General features: G+C 33.7%; 1 protein-coding gene across 1 annotated transcript in view; it reads right to left on the minus strand.

The window, feature by feature from the left end:
- LOC143067386 (structural maintenance of chromosomes protein 4-like) overlaps nt 1-18039 on the minus strand; it is a 55603-nt gene that overhangs the window by 20065 nt on the left and 17499 nt on the right. Inside the window, exons 11-16 of the mRNA XM_076240614.1 lie at nt 17514-17635; nt 14987-15095; nt 14678-14809; nt 13193-13395; nt 7875-8059; nt 6244-6353 (exon numbers count right to left, since the gene is read on the minus strand). Of these exons, the coding sequence (XP_076096729.1) occupies nt 6244-6353; nt 7875-8059; nt 13193-13395; nt 14678-14809; nt 14987-15095; nt 17514-17635 (861 nt within the window). The remainder of the gene's footprint in view (nt 1-6243; nt 6354-7874; nt 8060-13192; nt 13396-14677; nt 14810-14986; nt 15096-17513; nt 17636-18039) is intronic.

Consider the following 18039-nt stretch of genomic DNA (forward strand, 5'->3'; position numbering starts at 1 on the left):
TACCCGATGAAATGAGAAAACTTATGACCAGAGAACATGGGAAAAAGAATTGGGATATTAGGTCACTGAGGGAAGCGATTGGTAAAGAAATGCACGTACAGGAAACTGGTTTTTCGAATCAATTAGATAACTTTACTCCCACTGCATCATTTTACACAGCAGCTAAACCCAAAAGCTATTCAAGACCCCAGTCCGGAAGCTATCAGACCAAGCCCAAAACATGTATTTATTGCAAACAATCACATTCTTCCCTAGAATGCACAACTGTTGTAGACAGAGAAAAACGCTTTTCTATAATTAAACAGAAAAAAAAAAGTATGCTACAATTGCTTTGGAAGTCATAAAGTTTCAGAATGCCGCTCGCGTTTTAGATGTAGAAAATGTGATAAAAAGCACCACACTAGTCTCTGTGACAGTAATAAGAATCAAGAAAAAGAAAGCGTAAGTACAGCAAAACCCTTACCGCAAAATGCCATAGTCAATACAGTAGAGAGCGAAAATGATGCATTAACATGTTACACGTCGACATCGAACATTAAACCAAGGACAGACGTTTTGTTAAAGACAGCCATCTCACCAGTATGGGTAGATGACAGGTCAGTTACAGCTTATATACTATTAGATGAAGGATCTCAGAAGTCATTTATTAGCCAAGAATTAGCCGCTGAGTTGCAGTTAAAGCCAAATGGAATTTCAACAGTTAGCCTAGCAGCATTTGGAGATGCAACCAGAAATACACGAAATTTAAACACTGCCGTCATAGATTTACAAACTCAGAATGGGAAGAAAATACCGATGGAAGTATTGATTGTCCCTACAATCGCAGCACCGTTACACAACCGCACGACATACAATGCTGCTAAACTGCCATACCTCAGAGGACTTACCTTAGCGCATCCTGTAAACGACATGGATAAATTCCAGATTTCATTGTTAATAGGTTCTGATTATTACTGGGATATCGTACAAGACAAAGTTATCCGTGGACCAGGCCCAACCGCAGTACAATCAAAACTCGGATACCTGCTTTCTGGACCAATGTTAAACTCAAATGGACCCACAACTTCCTCAGCTTTCATGTTCAATGTTATGATGCAACACAAAACAGAAGAAGTCGATTTGGAACGTTTTTGGAAAATCGAATCACTTGGAGAAGTTTCTGACGAATCTGGAAAATCAAGCAAATCCTTTTTCGAGACATATGAAACAGACAGTATCATAATGAAGGACAACCGATATATTGCAAAACTTCCTTGGAAAGAAGATTTTCCGGAGTTGCCTAGTAATTACAATATTACAAAACGCCGTACACTTAGTTTGATAAATAGATTAAGCAGGGAACCAGAAATGATGAAAGTCTATGGAGACATTATTGCTGACCAGGAAAAACGAGGATTCGTGGAAAAAGTTCAAGATGAAAATGCAGGTGAGAAAATACACTATATTCCTCATCATGCTGTTAAGAAAGACTCACCAACCACCCCAATTCGCATCGTATATGATTGCAGCTGCCGAGAATCATCAGATAAGCCCAGCCTAAATGATTGCCTTATGTCCGTCCCGCCACAAATGAATGAGTTAACTGGAATAATAGCAAGATTTAGATTACACCAATATGCAGCTACGACAGACATCGAAAAAGCTTTCCTTCAAATTGAGCTTGACGAAAAGGATCGAGACGTGACGAGATTTTTTTGGCTAAGTGAACCCGCCGACCCAACAAGCCAGTTGATAACATATCGTTTCAGAGTAGTTTTATTTGGTACAACATGTTCCCCGTTCATTTTGAATGCAACCCTACTGAAACATTTAAATAATAATTCGTCAATAACTGCAAACATGTTAAAGAAAGATTTATACGTGGACAATGTTTTGTCAAGTTTTTAAACCGAAGAGAGCATGATGACATTCTACAAAGAATCGAGAGAATTATTTTCCAAAGGAGGATTTAACTTGAGGTCTTGGACGTCGAATAATGTAAAATTACGACAAGTTGCAGCAACGGAGAATTCCCTGGATAAAAGCAAATCTGTGAAAATACTCGGTCTGTTATGGAACGTAGATAAAGATACAATTTCGTTTCAAGATAGTATAAAATTGGACCAGGCCAGATGTGTAACGAAAAGAGAAATATTGCAACAATCCTCTAAAATATTTGACCCATTAGGCATATTAAGTCCTGTTACAGTACGAGCAAAGATGTTGATGCAGCAAATTTGGAAACGAAAATTTGAATGGGATGAACCACTACCAGAAGATATACGGAACAAATGGTTTATTTTATTACAGGATCTTAAACAGGCACTCACAATTGAAATATTGAGATCTTATTTCTACAACAACGAATCGTCTACTATTACAACTAGAAAACTGCATGTTTTCACAGACGCAAGTCAGAGCGCTTACGGTGCATGTGCTTACCTAGTGAACGGGGACCAGTCAGTTATTGTAATGGCAAAAAATAGAGTATCCCCTTTGAAAGAGATAACACTGCCTAGATTAGAACTGATGGGAGCATTATTGGGAGCCCGACTTGCTAAACATTTACTTGAAAACATAGGAGAAATGGATGTGAATTTTTGGTGTGATAGCCAAATCGTGATAAGCTGGATATATTCAACAAAGCCACTTAAAAATTTCATCGCTAATCGTATTAAAGAAATTAAAGAAAATATAAGAAATCAACAATGGAAATATTGCCCAACACTTGATAATCCGGCAGATCAATTAACTCGTGGAACATCAGCTGAAAAATTTGTACAAAATAAGTTATGGATGCATGGACCGGAATGGATTACAAATGAACATCAGTGGCCCTCATGGCACGGAAACATGACAACAACATCATTAATCGTAAATGAAGAGGACGAGGAACCAGTAGCTTCTCTTGTATTACCGGCACAGACAGAGAATACAGGTATACACATAATTATAAATTTGGAAAGGTTCAGTAATTTAAAAAGACTGTTGAGAGTAACAGCATATATATTTAGGTTTATTCATAACTGTAGGAGCGAGACAAACAGAAAGACATTTTCTTGTTTATCTACCAATGAGATTCGCCATTTAGTGTTAGTTTGGATTCGGAACACACAGAACACTACGTATAATTTTGGCGATAAACCAAATAAACGATCATCTATTGTTAGACAGTTAAAACTTTTCAAAGACGACAATGAAATATTCAGATGTGGAGGAAGGATACACAATGCTTCTTTGAGTGAAAATACGAAATTTCCGTACTTGTTACCTTCCAAACACAATTTCACAAATCTAGTGATTAGGGATTCGCATTGTAACCATTTACATTCAGGACTGAATAGTACAGTTACACATTTACGCCAAAGTTATTGGATACCAAGAATGAGACAATGCGTAAAAACAGTTTTACGGAAATGTGTGACTTGTCGCAAAGTTACGGGAAAACCTTATCTGAAACCAGACCCTCCGCCGTTACCGAAAGACCGAGTTGATGAACCCGTACCGTTTACTGTGACCGGAGTCGATTTCGCAGGACCGTTATATGTAAAGAATTGTGAAAATACCAAGATTAAGGTATACATTTGTCTGTTCACGTGTGCTTCAACAAGAGCCGTTCATCTGGAGATTGTCACTAACTTGACAGAAAAATTCTTTATGTCAGCATTCAGAAGATTTTGTAGCCGTAAATCCGTTCCGAAAACGATGATTTCAGATAATGCGTTAACTTTTATTACAGCTAGTAAAGAGTTCAAGCTATTAACCAATTCGTTATCTTTAAAGGACAAACTCAATGATTATGGAGCAGAATGGAAATTTATTCCGAGTAGAGCGCCATGGTATGGCGGATTTTGGGAAAGAATGATTGGACTTACAAAAAACATTTTGCGGAAAATATTAGGAACTAACTGTGTTAATCTTGAAATACTCCAAACAGTCATTTCGGAGATTGAAGCAATATTGAACGATAGACCATTAACGTATGTATCGTCCGAATCGTGTGATCCAGAACCGTTGACACCATCTCACCTTCTATACGGCCAGAGAATAACCCGTCTACCATATCCGTCAGACATTACCGAAAATATCGACAAGCTTACCGTACCTACTTCTACTACTTTTATCCGTCAAGCAGATATTAAACATGAACTTATTAGACAATTCCAAATCAGATGGAAAAATGAATATCTGACTGCATTAAGAGAATTTCACAAGACCATCGGTACAAACAGTCATATTATCAAGATGGGCGATGTAGTCCAGATTCACGATGATTCTCCTAGGATAACATGGAAGCTAGGAGTCGTAGATGAACTTTGCCAAGGAAAAGATGGATATACTAGATCAGTGAAAATTAGAACCAAGCACGGATTGACTAGTCGTCCTATTTCAAAACTTTATCCGTTAGAGGTTTCCGACTCGACAGTGCCATCAACAATGCCAGCCACAGAGACCAGAGAGCGTAAATCGAAAACAGAAGCCAAACTTAAGATAAAAAATGGACTTCTTAATTAATTTTGTTATAATACAAGAGACTGTAAATAGTGCGCCGTAATTTTGATATATAGTGAATAGACAGTTCAATGATTTATATTTTATTACATGGACTTTAAATGAATAATTATCATTTTCACTTTTTGTAACTTAATTTCATCTTGATAATATTTTAATAATTTTCACTTCTCGGCGCCCCCAGTGTCAAGTATTTGCCGCTGTACAATTGCTTAGTAACTAACGTCACTAACGTTACCTATTGTTTTTACGTTGCCTATTGTTTACGTAACGTTGCCTTGTACATAACTTGAATACAATTTGATATGAACACAACGCCTTTCATTACTAACCCTAAAGCGAAGTACTAACCACAAGAAACACGATACACGATACTTACCACATCTTCCTATATCTATCTAATGAATACTGCCCTAAGTTGTTCTTTAAATTATAGCCCTCTGCCTGAATGACGACAGTAACAACTGTACCCAACAAGTGAAACTGCAAGCTACTGCTCACTGATGATACCCGGCCCAAATACTTGACGATTTAAGGAAGTTGTTGAGTAATGATTCTGAAAACCCATCTGAGGGAGATTTAACATGAGTTACCTTTTCTAGCATATTTTCCATATTGGCTAATTGTTTCTGAGGGAGATTTAACATGAGTTACCTTTTCTAGCATATTTTCCATATTGGCTAATTGTTTCTGAGGGAGATTTTACATGTGTTACCTTTTCTAGCATATTTTCCATATTGGCTAATTGTTTCTAAGGGAGATTTAACATGAGTTACCTTTTCTAAGATATTTTCCATATTGGGTAATTGTTTCTGAGGGAGATTTTACATGTGTTACCTTTTCTAGCATATTTTCCATATTGGCTAATTGTTTCTGGTGGAGATTTTACATGTGTTACCTTTTCTAGCATATTTTCCATATTGGCTAATTGTTTCTGAAGGAGATTTAACATGAGTTACCTTTTCTAAGCTATTTTCCATATTGGCTAATTGTTTCAGGGGGAGATTTTACATGTGTTACCTTTTCTAACATATTTTCCATATTGGATAATTGTTTCTGGGGGAGATTTAACATGAGTTACCTTTTCTAAGATATTTTCCATATTGGCTAATTGTTTCTGGGGTAGATTTTACATGTGTTACCTTTTCTAAGATATTTTCCATATTGGCTAATTGTTTCTGGGGGAGATTTTACATGTGTTACCTTTTCTAGCATATTTTCCATATTGGCTAATTGTTTCTGGGGGAGATTTTACATGTGTTACCTTTTCTAACATATTTTCCATATTGGATAATTGTTTCTGGGGGAGATTTAACATGAGTTACCTTTTCTAAGATATTTTCCATATTGGCTAATTGTTTCTGGGGGAGATTTTACATGTGTTACCTTTTCTAACATATTTTCCATATTGGCTAATTGTTTCTGAGGGAGATTTTACATGTGTTACCTTTTCTAACATATTTTCCATATTGGATAATTGTTTCTGGGGGAGATTTAACATGAGTTACCTTTTCTAAGATATTTTCCATATTGGCTAATTGTTTCTGGGGGAGATTTTACATGTGTTACCTTTTCTAAGATATTTTCCATATTGGCTAATTGTTTCTGGGGGAGATTTTACATGTGTTACCTTTTCTAGCATATTTTCCATATTGGCTAATTGTTTCTGGGGGAGATTTTACATGTGTTACCTTTTCTAGCATATTTTCCATATTGGCTAATTGTTTCTGGGGGAGATTTTACATGTGTTACCTTTTCTAGCATATTTTCCATATTGGCTAATTGTTTGGGATCTATGTCTGCTGCTAAAGCTGATCCCATTCTTCCTTTCATCACAGATTTACCTCCTCCACTCATTGTGCCTGTGGAAAATAATCATTATATTCATAAATTGGTTTTCTTTTTAAGTGAAGATGTGATTTTTCTTAGAAGACATTTTTTGTTTAATTCAATTCTTTTATTTCAGCGTCTGCAATGGGTTTTTTTTTAATGAAAAGCAGTACTTATCTTTTGTAAAGAAATGACAAAAAAAAAGAATAAATTAAAGAACCTTAGTGAGCACGCTCACATACCCCACGTCCCCACATTGTCATTGGAGAAATTAAATAAGTATAAGAAAAAATACTGAATAATAATTTCCTGTCAATATACACATCTACATAGTATGTCCTTATTATCTACAAAATTTCATGAAATTCTGTTGTGTGTTTTCAGAGGAGTTGAGATGACAAACTGTTGCAGAAGTACATTGAAGCAAATAAGTTCAAAGGGGCATAACTCCTACAAAAAAAATTGAATCGTAATTTCCTGTTGATATGCACATCTACATAGTATGTCCTTATTATCTGAAAAGGTTTCGTGAAATTCTGTTGTGTGGTTTGAGAGGAGTTGCGATGACAAACTGTTGCAGTAGTACATTAAAGTAAATAAGTTCAAAGGGGCGTAACTCCTAGAAAAAAAATTGAATCGCAATTTCCCGTCGATATGCACAACTACATAGTATGTCCTTATTATCTGAAAAGGTTTCGTGAAATTCTGTTGTGTGGTTTGAGAGGAGTTGCGATGACAAACTGTTGCAGTAGTACATTAAAGTAAATAAGTTCAAAGGGGCGTAACTCCTAGAAAAAAAATTGAATCGCAATTTCCCGTCGATATGCACAACTACATAGTATGTCCTTATTATCTGAAAAGGTTTCGTGAAATTCTGTTGTGTGGTTTGAGAGGAGTTGTGATGACAAACTGTTGCAGTAGTACATTAAAGTAAATAAGTTCAAAGGGGCGTAACTCCTAGAAAAAAAATTGAATCGCAATTTCCTGTTGATATGCACATCTACATAGTATGTCCTTATTATCTGAAAAGGTTTCGTGAAATTCTGTTGTGTGGTTTGAAAGGAGTTGCGATGACAAACTGTTGCAGTAGTACATTAAAGTAAATAAGTTCAAAGGGGCGTAACTCCTAGAAAAAAAATTGAATCGCAATTTCCTGTTGATATGCACATCTACATAGTATGTCCTTATTATCTGAAAAGGTTTCGTGAAATTCTATTGTGTGGTTTGAGAGGAGTTGCGATGACAAGAAACAGGACTGACCGACGGACTGACGGACTGACGGACGGACGGGTCAAAAACATTATACCCTCCGCAACCCGTTGCGTGGGGTATAATAAATAATATCTATGCACTGCAAGTATAATTAAGCATCATTACAACTAAAATTCAAATTCAAAAGCATTGTGTAATTGTTTGTTCTGAATGTCCATTTCAATTATTCAGGACAAGAAAAGTGTTATAAAGGTACATGTAAGTATAAACTTGTATAAGCTTCTGATTGTTTGTAAATGTATGGTTGTCAGATTAAAACATATTTTAAATCACAACATTACCTGATTGATCAATAAGAGCTCCCTGAAGTGTAACCACTCGGAATCTAGTTTTTCCATAAGCTATTCTGGTGGCTTGATCTAGATCATTGGCCACTAATGTATCTCTCAAAGCAAAGTAAAATGCAGGCAGTATTTCAGGAGTTTTTGTTTTAACCAGATCAAATAATCTGTGAACATTTTCTGGTCTGAAAAGAGAAATCAAAACTCTGTGTTTGTGGAAGATCTTCTGTAGACAAATCTTGGACTATACAAATTATAAGGGGTATTGAAAAAAAATTTTTTTTTTGGTTTCAGAAAGACTGGAATTAGAAGAAAATGGAACAGAAGTCAATGCTGCATTATATATCCAGTGTTCTCCCCAGAAATTTTGGATAGCATCACATTTGGCATAAACAAAAACTAAACTGTTGTGTCGTGGCGATGCTCTATTTCCTTTATGTTATATATGTTATTGTTTATATTATTTGTATGCTGAAGGCCCTCATTTGGTGAATAAAATATTCTATTCCATCCTATTCTGTATGTTTATGTTGTTGAATTCTTTACTAAGAATACAATTAAACTATAACCATGTTAAAAGTATTTTCAGTTTATGTTTTCTATATTCATGTATAGTTACTCAATTATTTTTCACCTCTTGGGCCAAATAAAAATATATGTGTGGTTCCAGTTACCCTACCTACCCAACTAGATGAACTAGATATCATTGAGATGGGAGCTATCTCTGTGGGCCCCGCTGTCAATAACGTGGGGTAAATAAGTTGTATGGATAATCTGATATGAAGCATTATTTGAAGTTATTACATAGTCTCATGTGTGATTTTGATCTAAGATTTTAAGTTAAAACTGAAAAATATTCTCATCTTACTTTCATAGTATAATAGTGATATGACTGCATGATGTGAACTCATTGATAACTACTCTAAGGTGACTTCTGGATATATGGATTGATGTTTGAACAATATGTTTAAAGGTGCTGCCCAATTGATATTTGTCACATATTTTTAGAATTATGCCTTCAATATATTATGACCCACCAAGTATAAAGTATGAAATATTAATGGTTCTCGAGAGGTAGAGCGGACACAGTTTGTTAAGAACAACGAACGGATGGACAGACCGACAGACTGATCTTAGACCTAGGATGCATACATTATGACACATTCTCTTGTGTTGGTTAATATATATGTTAAGTTGAAAATGTTTGTCAGGTATAAAGTATGAAATAATAACAGCTGTCCTCTCAAAATATAATGTGGATCAAATTTGTTAGCGATGGACAGACCAACAGACAGACAGACCTTTGACCTAGGAAGTGGTACATACATCATGACACACCCTCTGGTGTTGGTTAAAATGGATGTCAAGTATAATATTTGAAATCATAACGGTTCTCAAGATATAGAGCGGACACAATCTTCACCACAGGACACTTTTTTTTTTTTTTTTTTTTTTTTTTTTTTTTTTTTTTTTTTTTTTTTTTTTTTTTTTTTTTTTTTTTTTTTTTCTTATAGCACTCAGATTGTTGTTGACTTTATAGAAAAATTAACGATCACATTTAAAACATTTGTACACAATTTAACAAAACAAAATATAAAAAATAGCAGGTTATAAAAGATTTGAGTTTAAGTTTAGTTGTGAATACACATGCTAAGAAGGAAGTCAAAAGATAGAGTCAAAAATAGATTACAAAACTTAAAGGTAGTAAAATTCATATATCAAAAACACATTTTACACATCATGTCAATCACCTATATTAGGGTCGATACTGATGGTTTTGTTTTGGTCAACTTTCTCATCATTGTGCTTTTTTATTCAAATTTTATTTTAACAAAAAAAGAAAACTACTGTACAATATTATTCAAATGTTTGTATGAAAGTTCATCTTTGTAGTATTTTAACATTAGTCTTTCTAATAAGTGTTCTTCTATTGGCATATATCTGCAAGTCCAAATACTGTGTATATATCCATAAACATATGGAAACAAGTCTATATCAATATTAAATAGTATACATGTATTTGTATTCATAGTAAAATTTTGAATTTTTTTTTCATTTTCACCACAGGACACAGGGTTGTCAACTGAAACCAAAGTTTTTTTGACGTTGACCTTTGACCTAGGAAGTTGTACATACATCATGACACGCCCTCTGGTGGTGGTTAAAATGTATGACAAGTATATACTTTGAAATCATAACGATTATCTAGATATGGAGCGGACACGATCTTCACCACAGGACACAGGATTGTCAACTCGAAACCAAAGTTTTTGACCTTGACCTTTGACCTAGGAAGTTGTACATACAACATGACACACCCTCTGGTGTTGGTTAATAATCATATTAAGTATTAAGTATGAAATCATAACGGTTCTCTAGATATGGAGCGGACACGAAAGTGTTACGGACGGACAGACGGACGGACAGACTGATCACTATAGGGCGACCCGCCGTCGGCGGGGCCCTAATGAATGGATTATAATAGTGCAACCTGTATAGATACAATTACACTAAATATCTAGGAAAAAACTAGAGGCTCTAAAGAGCCTGTGTCGCTCACCTTGGTCTATGTGAATATTAAAGGAAGCAGATGGATTCATGACAAAATTGTGTTTTGGTGATGGTGATGTGTTTGTACATCTTACTTTACTGAACATTCTTGCTGCTTAAAATTATCTCTATCTATAATGAACTTGGCCCATTAGTTTCAGTGGAAAATGTTAGTAAAAATTTACAAATTTTATGAAAATTGTTAAAAATTGACTATAAAGAACAATAACTCCTAAGGGGGTCAATTGACCATTTCGGTCATGTTGACTTATTTGTAAATCTTACTTTGCTGAACATTATTGTTGTTTACAGTTTATCTCTATCAATAATAATATTCAAGATAATGACCAAAAACAGCAAAATTTCCTTAAAACTAACAATTCAGGGTCAGCAACCCAACAACGGGTTGTCCGATTCATCTAAAAATTTCAGAGCAGATAAATGTTGACCTGATAAACAATTTTACCCCATGTCAGATTTGCTCTAAATGCTTTGGGTTTTGAGTTATAAGCCAAAAACTGCATTTTACCCCATGTTCTATTTTTAGCCATGGCGGCCATCTTGGTTGGATGGCCGGGTCACCGGACATATTTTTCAAACTACTAACCCAAAAGATGATTGTGGCCAAGTTTGGATTAATTTGGCCAAGTAGTTTCAGAGGAGAAGATTTTTGTAAAATATTACTAAGATTTACGAAAAATGGTTAAAAATTGACTATAAAGGGCAATAACTCCTGAAGGGGTTAACTGACCATTTCAGTTATGTTGACTTATTTGTAAATCTTACTTTGCTGAACATTTTTGCTGTTTACTGTTTATCTCTATCTATAATAATATTCAAGATAATAACCAAAAACAGCAAAATTTCCTTAAAATTACTAATTCAGGGGCAGCAACCCAACAACGGGTTATCCGATTCATCTGAAAATTTCAGGGCAGATGGATCTTCACCTGTTTAACAATTCTACCCATGTCAGATTTGCTCTAAATGCTCTGGTTTTTGAGTTATAAGCCAAAAACTGCATTTTACCCCTATGTTCTATTTTTAGCCATGGCGGCCATCTTGGATGGTTGGCCGGGTCACTGGACACATTTTTAAAACTAGATACCCCAATGATGATTGTGGCCAAGTTTGGTTTAATTTGGCCCAGTAGTTTCAGAGGAGAAGATTTTTGTAAAAGTTAACGACGACAACGGACGACGCCGGACGCCAAGTGATGAGAAAAGTTCACTTTGCCTTTTAGGCCAGGTGAGCTAAAAAGGGAAGAGAAAGTATCATATAGCAATAAAATTTCAATTCAAAATCTTTTTCATTATCATGTCTATGAAATATATTGGTTCATGGTACTCAATGAATTAGTCTCAGTGGTTTCTTTTTATCAAAATGATATATATTTATAACAAAGTAATCTAACAAATAGTCTGTTAATGCGTAGTTTTGTCTTTAGGTATTATTTTTTCTGTCTACTGTGCCATTTGTGCATCTGTAGCAATTATTTTAAAATGCGGATTTTTGTCGTATTTCCAACCAGTAGTTTACACTAAAATATTTATTGGCCGCCGAAGGCTATGAAAAATACGAAAATAAACAATGTTTGACAGGAGATTGGGAATGAATATGAAGTTTTTAATGCATTAAAGGGATGAAACATAAACTAAAGCCTATAATGATCACTTTCTAAAGAAAGTACAGAACTTATTTAGCTCAAAATCAAATTTATCGCCCTCGATTTACAAGAAGCGTACAGGAAGAGATAGGGAGTAATTTTTGAAAGTCATAAAAAGAGACCAATCCTCTTTTTGAAAGAGAAAAATTGTTTATTTCTTTGAATTTCCATTCTGCAAACATGTATTTCTATTTTTTAAAGATTTTCTGATTACATTTTCTCTTGTCGAAATTTGCGATTGCAGACCACGTGGTATAAATCATGTCACAAGTGTCAGCTTGAGGTATTCTTATCCTAACAGTTATCCCCCAAAGGGCAATAAACACCTATTTAGTCACTTTAAATTGCCTCTATTGTCTGACTTGAAAGGATAACAATTAAAGGTGATATAATTTTTGATCATAAGCAGTAACTAGATGAAAGTTCAAAATTTAGGACATGAATTTGCAATATAGAAACAGGAAAAATAACATCCTAAAAATAATTATAGTGTTGTGGAAAATATTATAGCATCACAGGAGGAAAATATAGCGTTGTGGTGCCGCGACGCTAAAACGGCCTTGGGAGAACCCCCTGTATAATGTCTCCTAAGACAAAAGTATAAAACATATATCTTTTAGTGTAACAAGCATTTTCAGAGTTAAGGTTTGTTTGGGGAAAACAAAGCAGTAATCTAAATTTATAATAAAAGTAGGACACAAGAGATATGTCCCACCTGTCAGTAAAACATTTCAGGAAAAGACTACCTGATGGACAGCAACATAGTAAATTAATTCAATGTTTCAGGCCCTTTACATAGAGATGTACTGATAATAATGCCACTTTATAGAAAATATCGTTGTCTATCATAAGTAGTAACTATCAAACTAAAACAGAAATCAACATGGAATATTGCTTTTTGAATTAAAATAGAAAAATATTTGTATAACAGATATATACTGATAATAATGATACTTTATTGAAAATATCACTGATCGATCACATGTAGTTCCTATCAAAGTAACTTAAATAGAAAACTTAACAAATGTTGACGCCAAAAAAATCTTAAGTTATAACTCAATAATTTAAAAAATAAATAAATATGTTTGTATTTATAACTTACGTGTTGATTTTTCTCTTAGTATGATCTTTCCATCTAGCCATTTTATCCAGACCTATAAATGTTGCAGAACCTATGTTGTTTTTCTTGAGATATTCTACACATTTTTGAGCTGTGTTGATTGTGTCAACAACAATATGATCTAAAGCACCACAAGCAGTTGATATAGCAACATCAAATTCTTCATCTATAGCTCCAAGGTCTCCCTACAAAGAGTTAATAGTTTATAGTTTATCAATTAATCATTTAATTATTGCAATATAATCACACAACGCATTTCATTGGTTATAACAAGAGTGACACACAAAATCTTCTGGTCTACTGAGGTCAAGGTAAATGAAAATGACACATATGTAATCTTTATAATGAATTTGCAATTCTAATATTGCTGACCTAGTATATATAATTTCTGATATATGTATAATATTAAAAAAGGATTGAAACTTTTCACTTAAGAATGAAGATCTCATACAGCCATACAATACATGTAAAATTCTAAGCCTAAAACAAGTCATCATTTAAAGTTTTAGAGTTGCTAAATCACATACTGTGGATTAATTATTATTCCTTGTATACCAATTTTCATGGTTTCAGGTGAACCATGAATTGTATTCAAACTGTATGGACTTTGGCAAAACCATGAAAAGGCAAGTTTTCCTCACCTCATGAAAATTGGTACCTACGAAAATAAATGAATCCACAGTACCTTATTCTTAAAATAAAACCTAAACAATAGAACATGCAAATAAGGTCATGTGACGGTGGATGACAATGTCTCACCACATCCAATTACTAGGTATAAGTTGAGATGAGACAGAAAGGTTTTTGTTCACAAGTCTAAACTCCTGTGTATTTATTATAGATAAGATTTGCTAAGTTGCATCCATATGTTTTGCATGCTTCAGTAAGAATCCTTTATTGAAGATGTGGTATGATTGACACTGAAACAACTGACCACCAAAATGACAAAGATGTGTACAACTAGGACTACTTTTTAGAATCATTTAAATGTCTTCTTCAAAATCAACCTGTTAACATAATAAATTGTATTTTGTTCAAAAGAGCTAGTATCACAGTGTGTTAATGTTGTCTTTCTATGTACTGTGACTTTGATATTATGTCCAATGTGCTTTTATCTTCAAATAAACACAATATAAAGCCAAAATTGATAGAACACATATATCATAGATATAGGAAGATGTGGTATGAGTGCCAATGAGACAACTCTCCATCCAAACAACAATTTATAAAAGTAAACCATTAAAGGTCAATGTATGGCCTTCAACACAAAGCCTTGGCTCACACCAAAAACAACAAGCTATAAAGGGCCCCAAAATTAGTAGTGTAAACCATTCAAACGGGAAAACCAATGGTCTAATCTATATTAAAAAAAAATATAGATAGGTCACTCAGTTAAATGAATATTATCATCATACATGTTAATAACTAAGAATATAACAGAGTTGATTGTAGCTTTAGAGAACCTACCAGTCTACCATTTACACCTGGTAGTTGTCCATTTTTCTTCATCTGCATCAGAGCATCTATAACTTTCCCTTTACTTTTAGCTGCCTGCATAGAACTCCTTGCCTCCTCTACTTTACTTCTTAAAGCTCTTAACTAAAAAAAACATATCTAGATAGAGTTATTTTTGTCATCAATGTCAAACAAATAAAATATAAGTAAATGTTGAAGAAAAACCTGAAAATGCCTGGAACTGTATACCTCTTATATTTTATAGCCTAGTGAACAATAATCAACTTTCTGAAAGTTTTGTTCTAAAATTTTTATACTTACATCATTTGTTGATTTTTCTTCTGTACGAGTTGCCAGTTCAAGATCTTTCTTTGCCTTTTCAACCATATTTTCCGATTCTGGTAATCTCTTTTGTATATCACTTATTTCCCTACGGATATACAAATTCCATGTTTATTATCATTGAACAAAGATTTAAACATATTCCAAAATATCTTATTAAAGAATAATAGTGTTGTTAAAATATAAATAGAATACATTCATTACTTAGAAGAAACACAATTTCTCAAGTGTAACACATCCCAAAATGTAAAATATATTTCCATGGCAAATCTACTTGTGTTTATTGGTAACAAAGTAATTCGCCTTGTTTTTAATACAACAATAATGTCTTTTGTGGATAAATTTATTTCAGTGGGTTTCACCAATCTCTAGATACAAAAGTCATGAATTTTTTTATAATTTGTTGAACATTTGAATTTGTGGTTCACTAGTACCCACAAAAACAACGAAAATTGGTATTGAACGAATAATTAATCCACAGTACAAGTTTTGTATATATATACATAAATATTTTTGTCTTCTAATATGAGGCAGGCATTACCTGTGAAAGGGGACGAAGTCTATGATTTTTGTTTAATTCAAACATATCTTAATTTCAAAACGGAAATACCGTAATGTTTCCTATTTTGGTTCTGTTTTTTAGGGATTTTAGTTGTGATGTTATTTAAGTTATGACGTCATATGCAATGTAAACAAAGAAACGCTATCATTAGGCAACGTTTTTTAATATCAAGGAATTATTAACAAGTGAAACTGCGAGCTACTGCTCACTGATGATACCCCCGCCGCAAGTGGATAATATTAATAGTGTAAAAATATGCAAGTGTTCGATAAACAGGAAGTTGTCGAGTGATGAATCTGAAAACGCATCACACGGTATAGCTGACTTATATAAATCCTGAAACCAAATTTCAGAAATCCTTGTATTGCAGTTCCTGAGAAAAATGTGACGAAAATTTTCAACTTGGCTATCATGTGTAAAATCATACAAGTGTTCGGTAAACAGGAAGTTGTCAAGTGATGAATCTGAAAACGCATCACACGGTATAGCTGACTTATATAAATCCTGAAACCAAATTTCAGAAATCCTTGTATTGTAGTTCCTGAGAAAAATGTGACGAAAATTTTCAACTTGGCTATCATGTGTAAAATCATACAAGTGTTCGGTAAACAGGAAGTTGTCGAGTGATGAATCTGAAAACGCATCACACCGTATAGCTGACTTATATAAATCCTGAAACCAAATTTCAGAAATCCTTGTATTGTAGTTCCTGAGAAAAATGTGACGAAAATTTTCAACTTGGCTATCATGTGTAAAATCAGACAAGTGTTCGGTAAACAGGAAGTTGTCAAGTGATGAATCTGAAAACGCGTCACACGGTATGGCTGACATATATAAATGTTGATACCAAATTACAGAAAGGGTGGATGTGTAGTTCCTGAGAAAAATGTGACGAAAGTTTCATGGGACGGACTGACTGACGGACTGACGGACTGATGGACGGACAGACAGAGGTAAAACAGTATACCCCCCTTTTTTAAAGCGGGGGTATAAAAATGAAATTGATATTGCGTTCCTTCCTATTTTATACTAGACTGTTAAATATATGTTTTACTCAAAGTTTCATGCAAACGAGACCGGAAAAAGGAAGTACATTGTAGATTTCTGCGCAGATGCAGGAATTCAAAACATGACATAAAAAAAATGTTCCCGATTTCGAGTTCATTAGTACAATGAAAATTTCGGGAAAATTTTCCCGATTTTTTAAAAAAAATTTTTTTATTGAATTTTCTACTATTATTGGGGACTTCGTCCCCATATAACCAGATTTATTTCACTTGACTGGGCGGAGTTTAAGAAGTTCGCTCATTTAAGACCAGTCCATCTATAGACAGGAGTTTTGGGGTAAGCTCATCAATGAAGTGTCCAGTTATTTGCATCATATCATACAATAAGTTCTTTTGTATATGCGTTTGGTGACACTGATTAGTGATTAGAATTCAATTAGTATTATAACAGCAATCATCCTTATCACACACATTTTCAAATAGACTGTCCTTATGCAAATTAAAACATAAGCTCCGATCGAGCAGTTAAAATAACATTGGTTATACTGTGGATTCATATATTTTCGTGGGTACCAATTTTAGTGGATAAAGGAAAACTTGTTTGTTCATAGATATTAAATTTTGTGGTTTTGCCAAGGTCTGCATACAAGCATATCGAAAATTAGTCATTCATTGAACATTTAATTTCGTGGTTTGCCTGTATCCACGAAATCCACGAAAGTTGGTATCCAACAAATAATAATGAATCCACAGTATTAAACTATTGTGAGTAAAAAATTCCTTGAATGGTGTTTAAATTTAGTGTATATAATATCATTTTTCTTGTATATAGTTATTTGTTTAATTCACTAAAAGGAATACAAACATTTCTATTGTATATAGCCAGTTGATACATTACAATGATGTTAACCTCTTCCTTTCAATATTTATAACTTACTGGGCTCTTTGTTCCAGTGTATTTTTTGCCTTGTCAAGATTTTTCTCCATTTCTTTTAATTTATTTGTTTCACTCTGCTGGTTGCTTAAATAAATGTCCAACTCAGACTGTGCAATATTCAACTGAAAAACATATGTTAAATTGTTTAAATCACTGCAAAAATATAGACAATTCATTTATCATTTCATATAAATATTAAATATACAGAAGCATGACACTCTAACCAACACAAGAAATGCATTGTCTTCCTTGACAAAGTTTTTTTTTATTGTCTTTGATGTACTAAATGTTTCTTGTTAAAAATGACTAAGTTTAATGCATTTCACTATTGAAATTATATCTTCAACTGATTGATTCAATTTGTATAATGCATGCATGAAATGCTGCATCAAATAATTTGTCATAGAAAAAATTTGGTCTTCGGGGACACTATTTCATAGGACAATATTCTGCTTTTAATACACAGAAACCAAAACTTGACCCATTTCCTTAAAATTCAACATTTGCTATGCACAAGTGAGTTGGA

The sequence above is a fragment of the Mytilus galloprovincialis genome, chromosome 3 (assembly GCF_965363235.1).
Source record: "Mytilus galloprovincialis chromosome 3, xbMytGall1.hap1.1, whole genome shotgun sequence".
NCBI classification, from domain to species: Eukaryota; Metazoa; Mollusca; class Bivalvia; order Mytilida; family Mytilidae; genus Mytilus; species Mytilus galloprovincialis.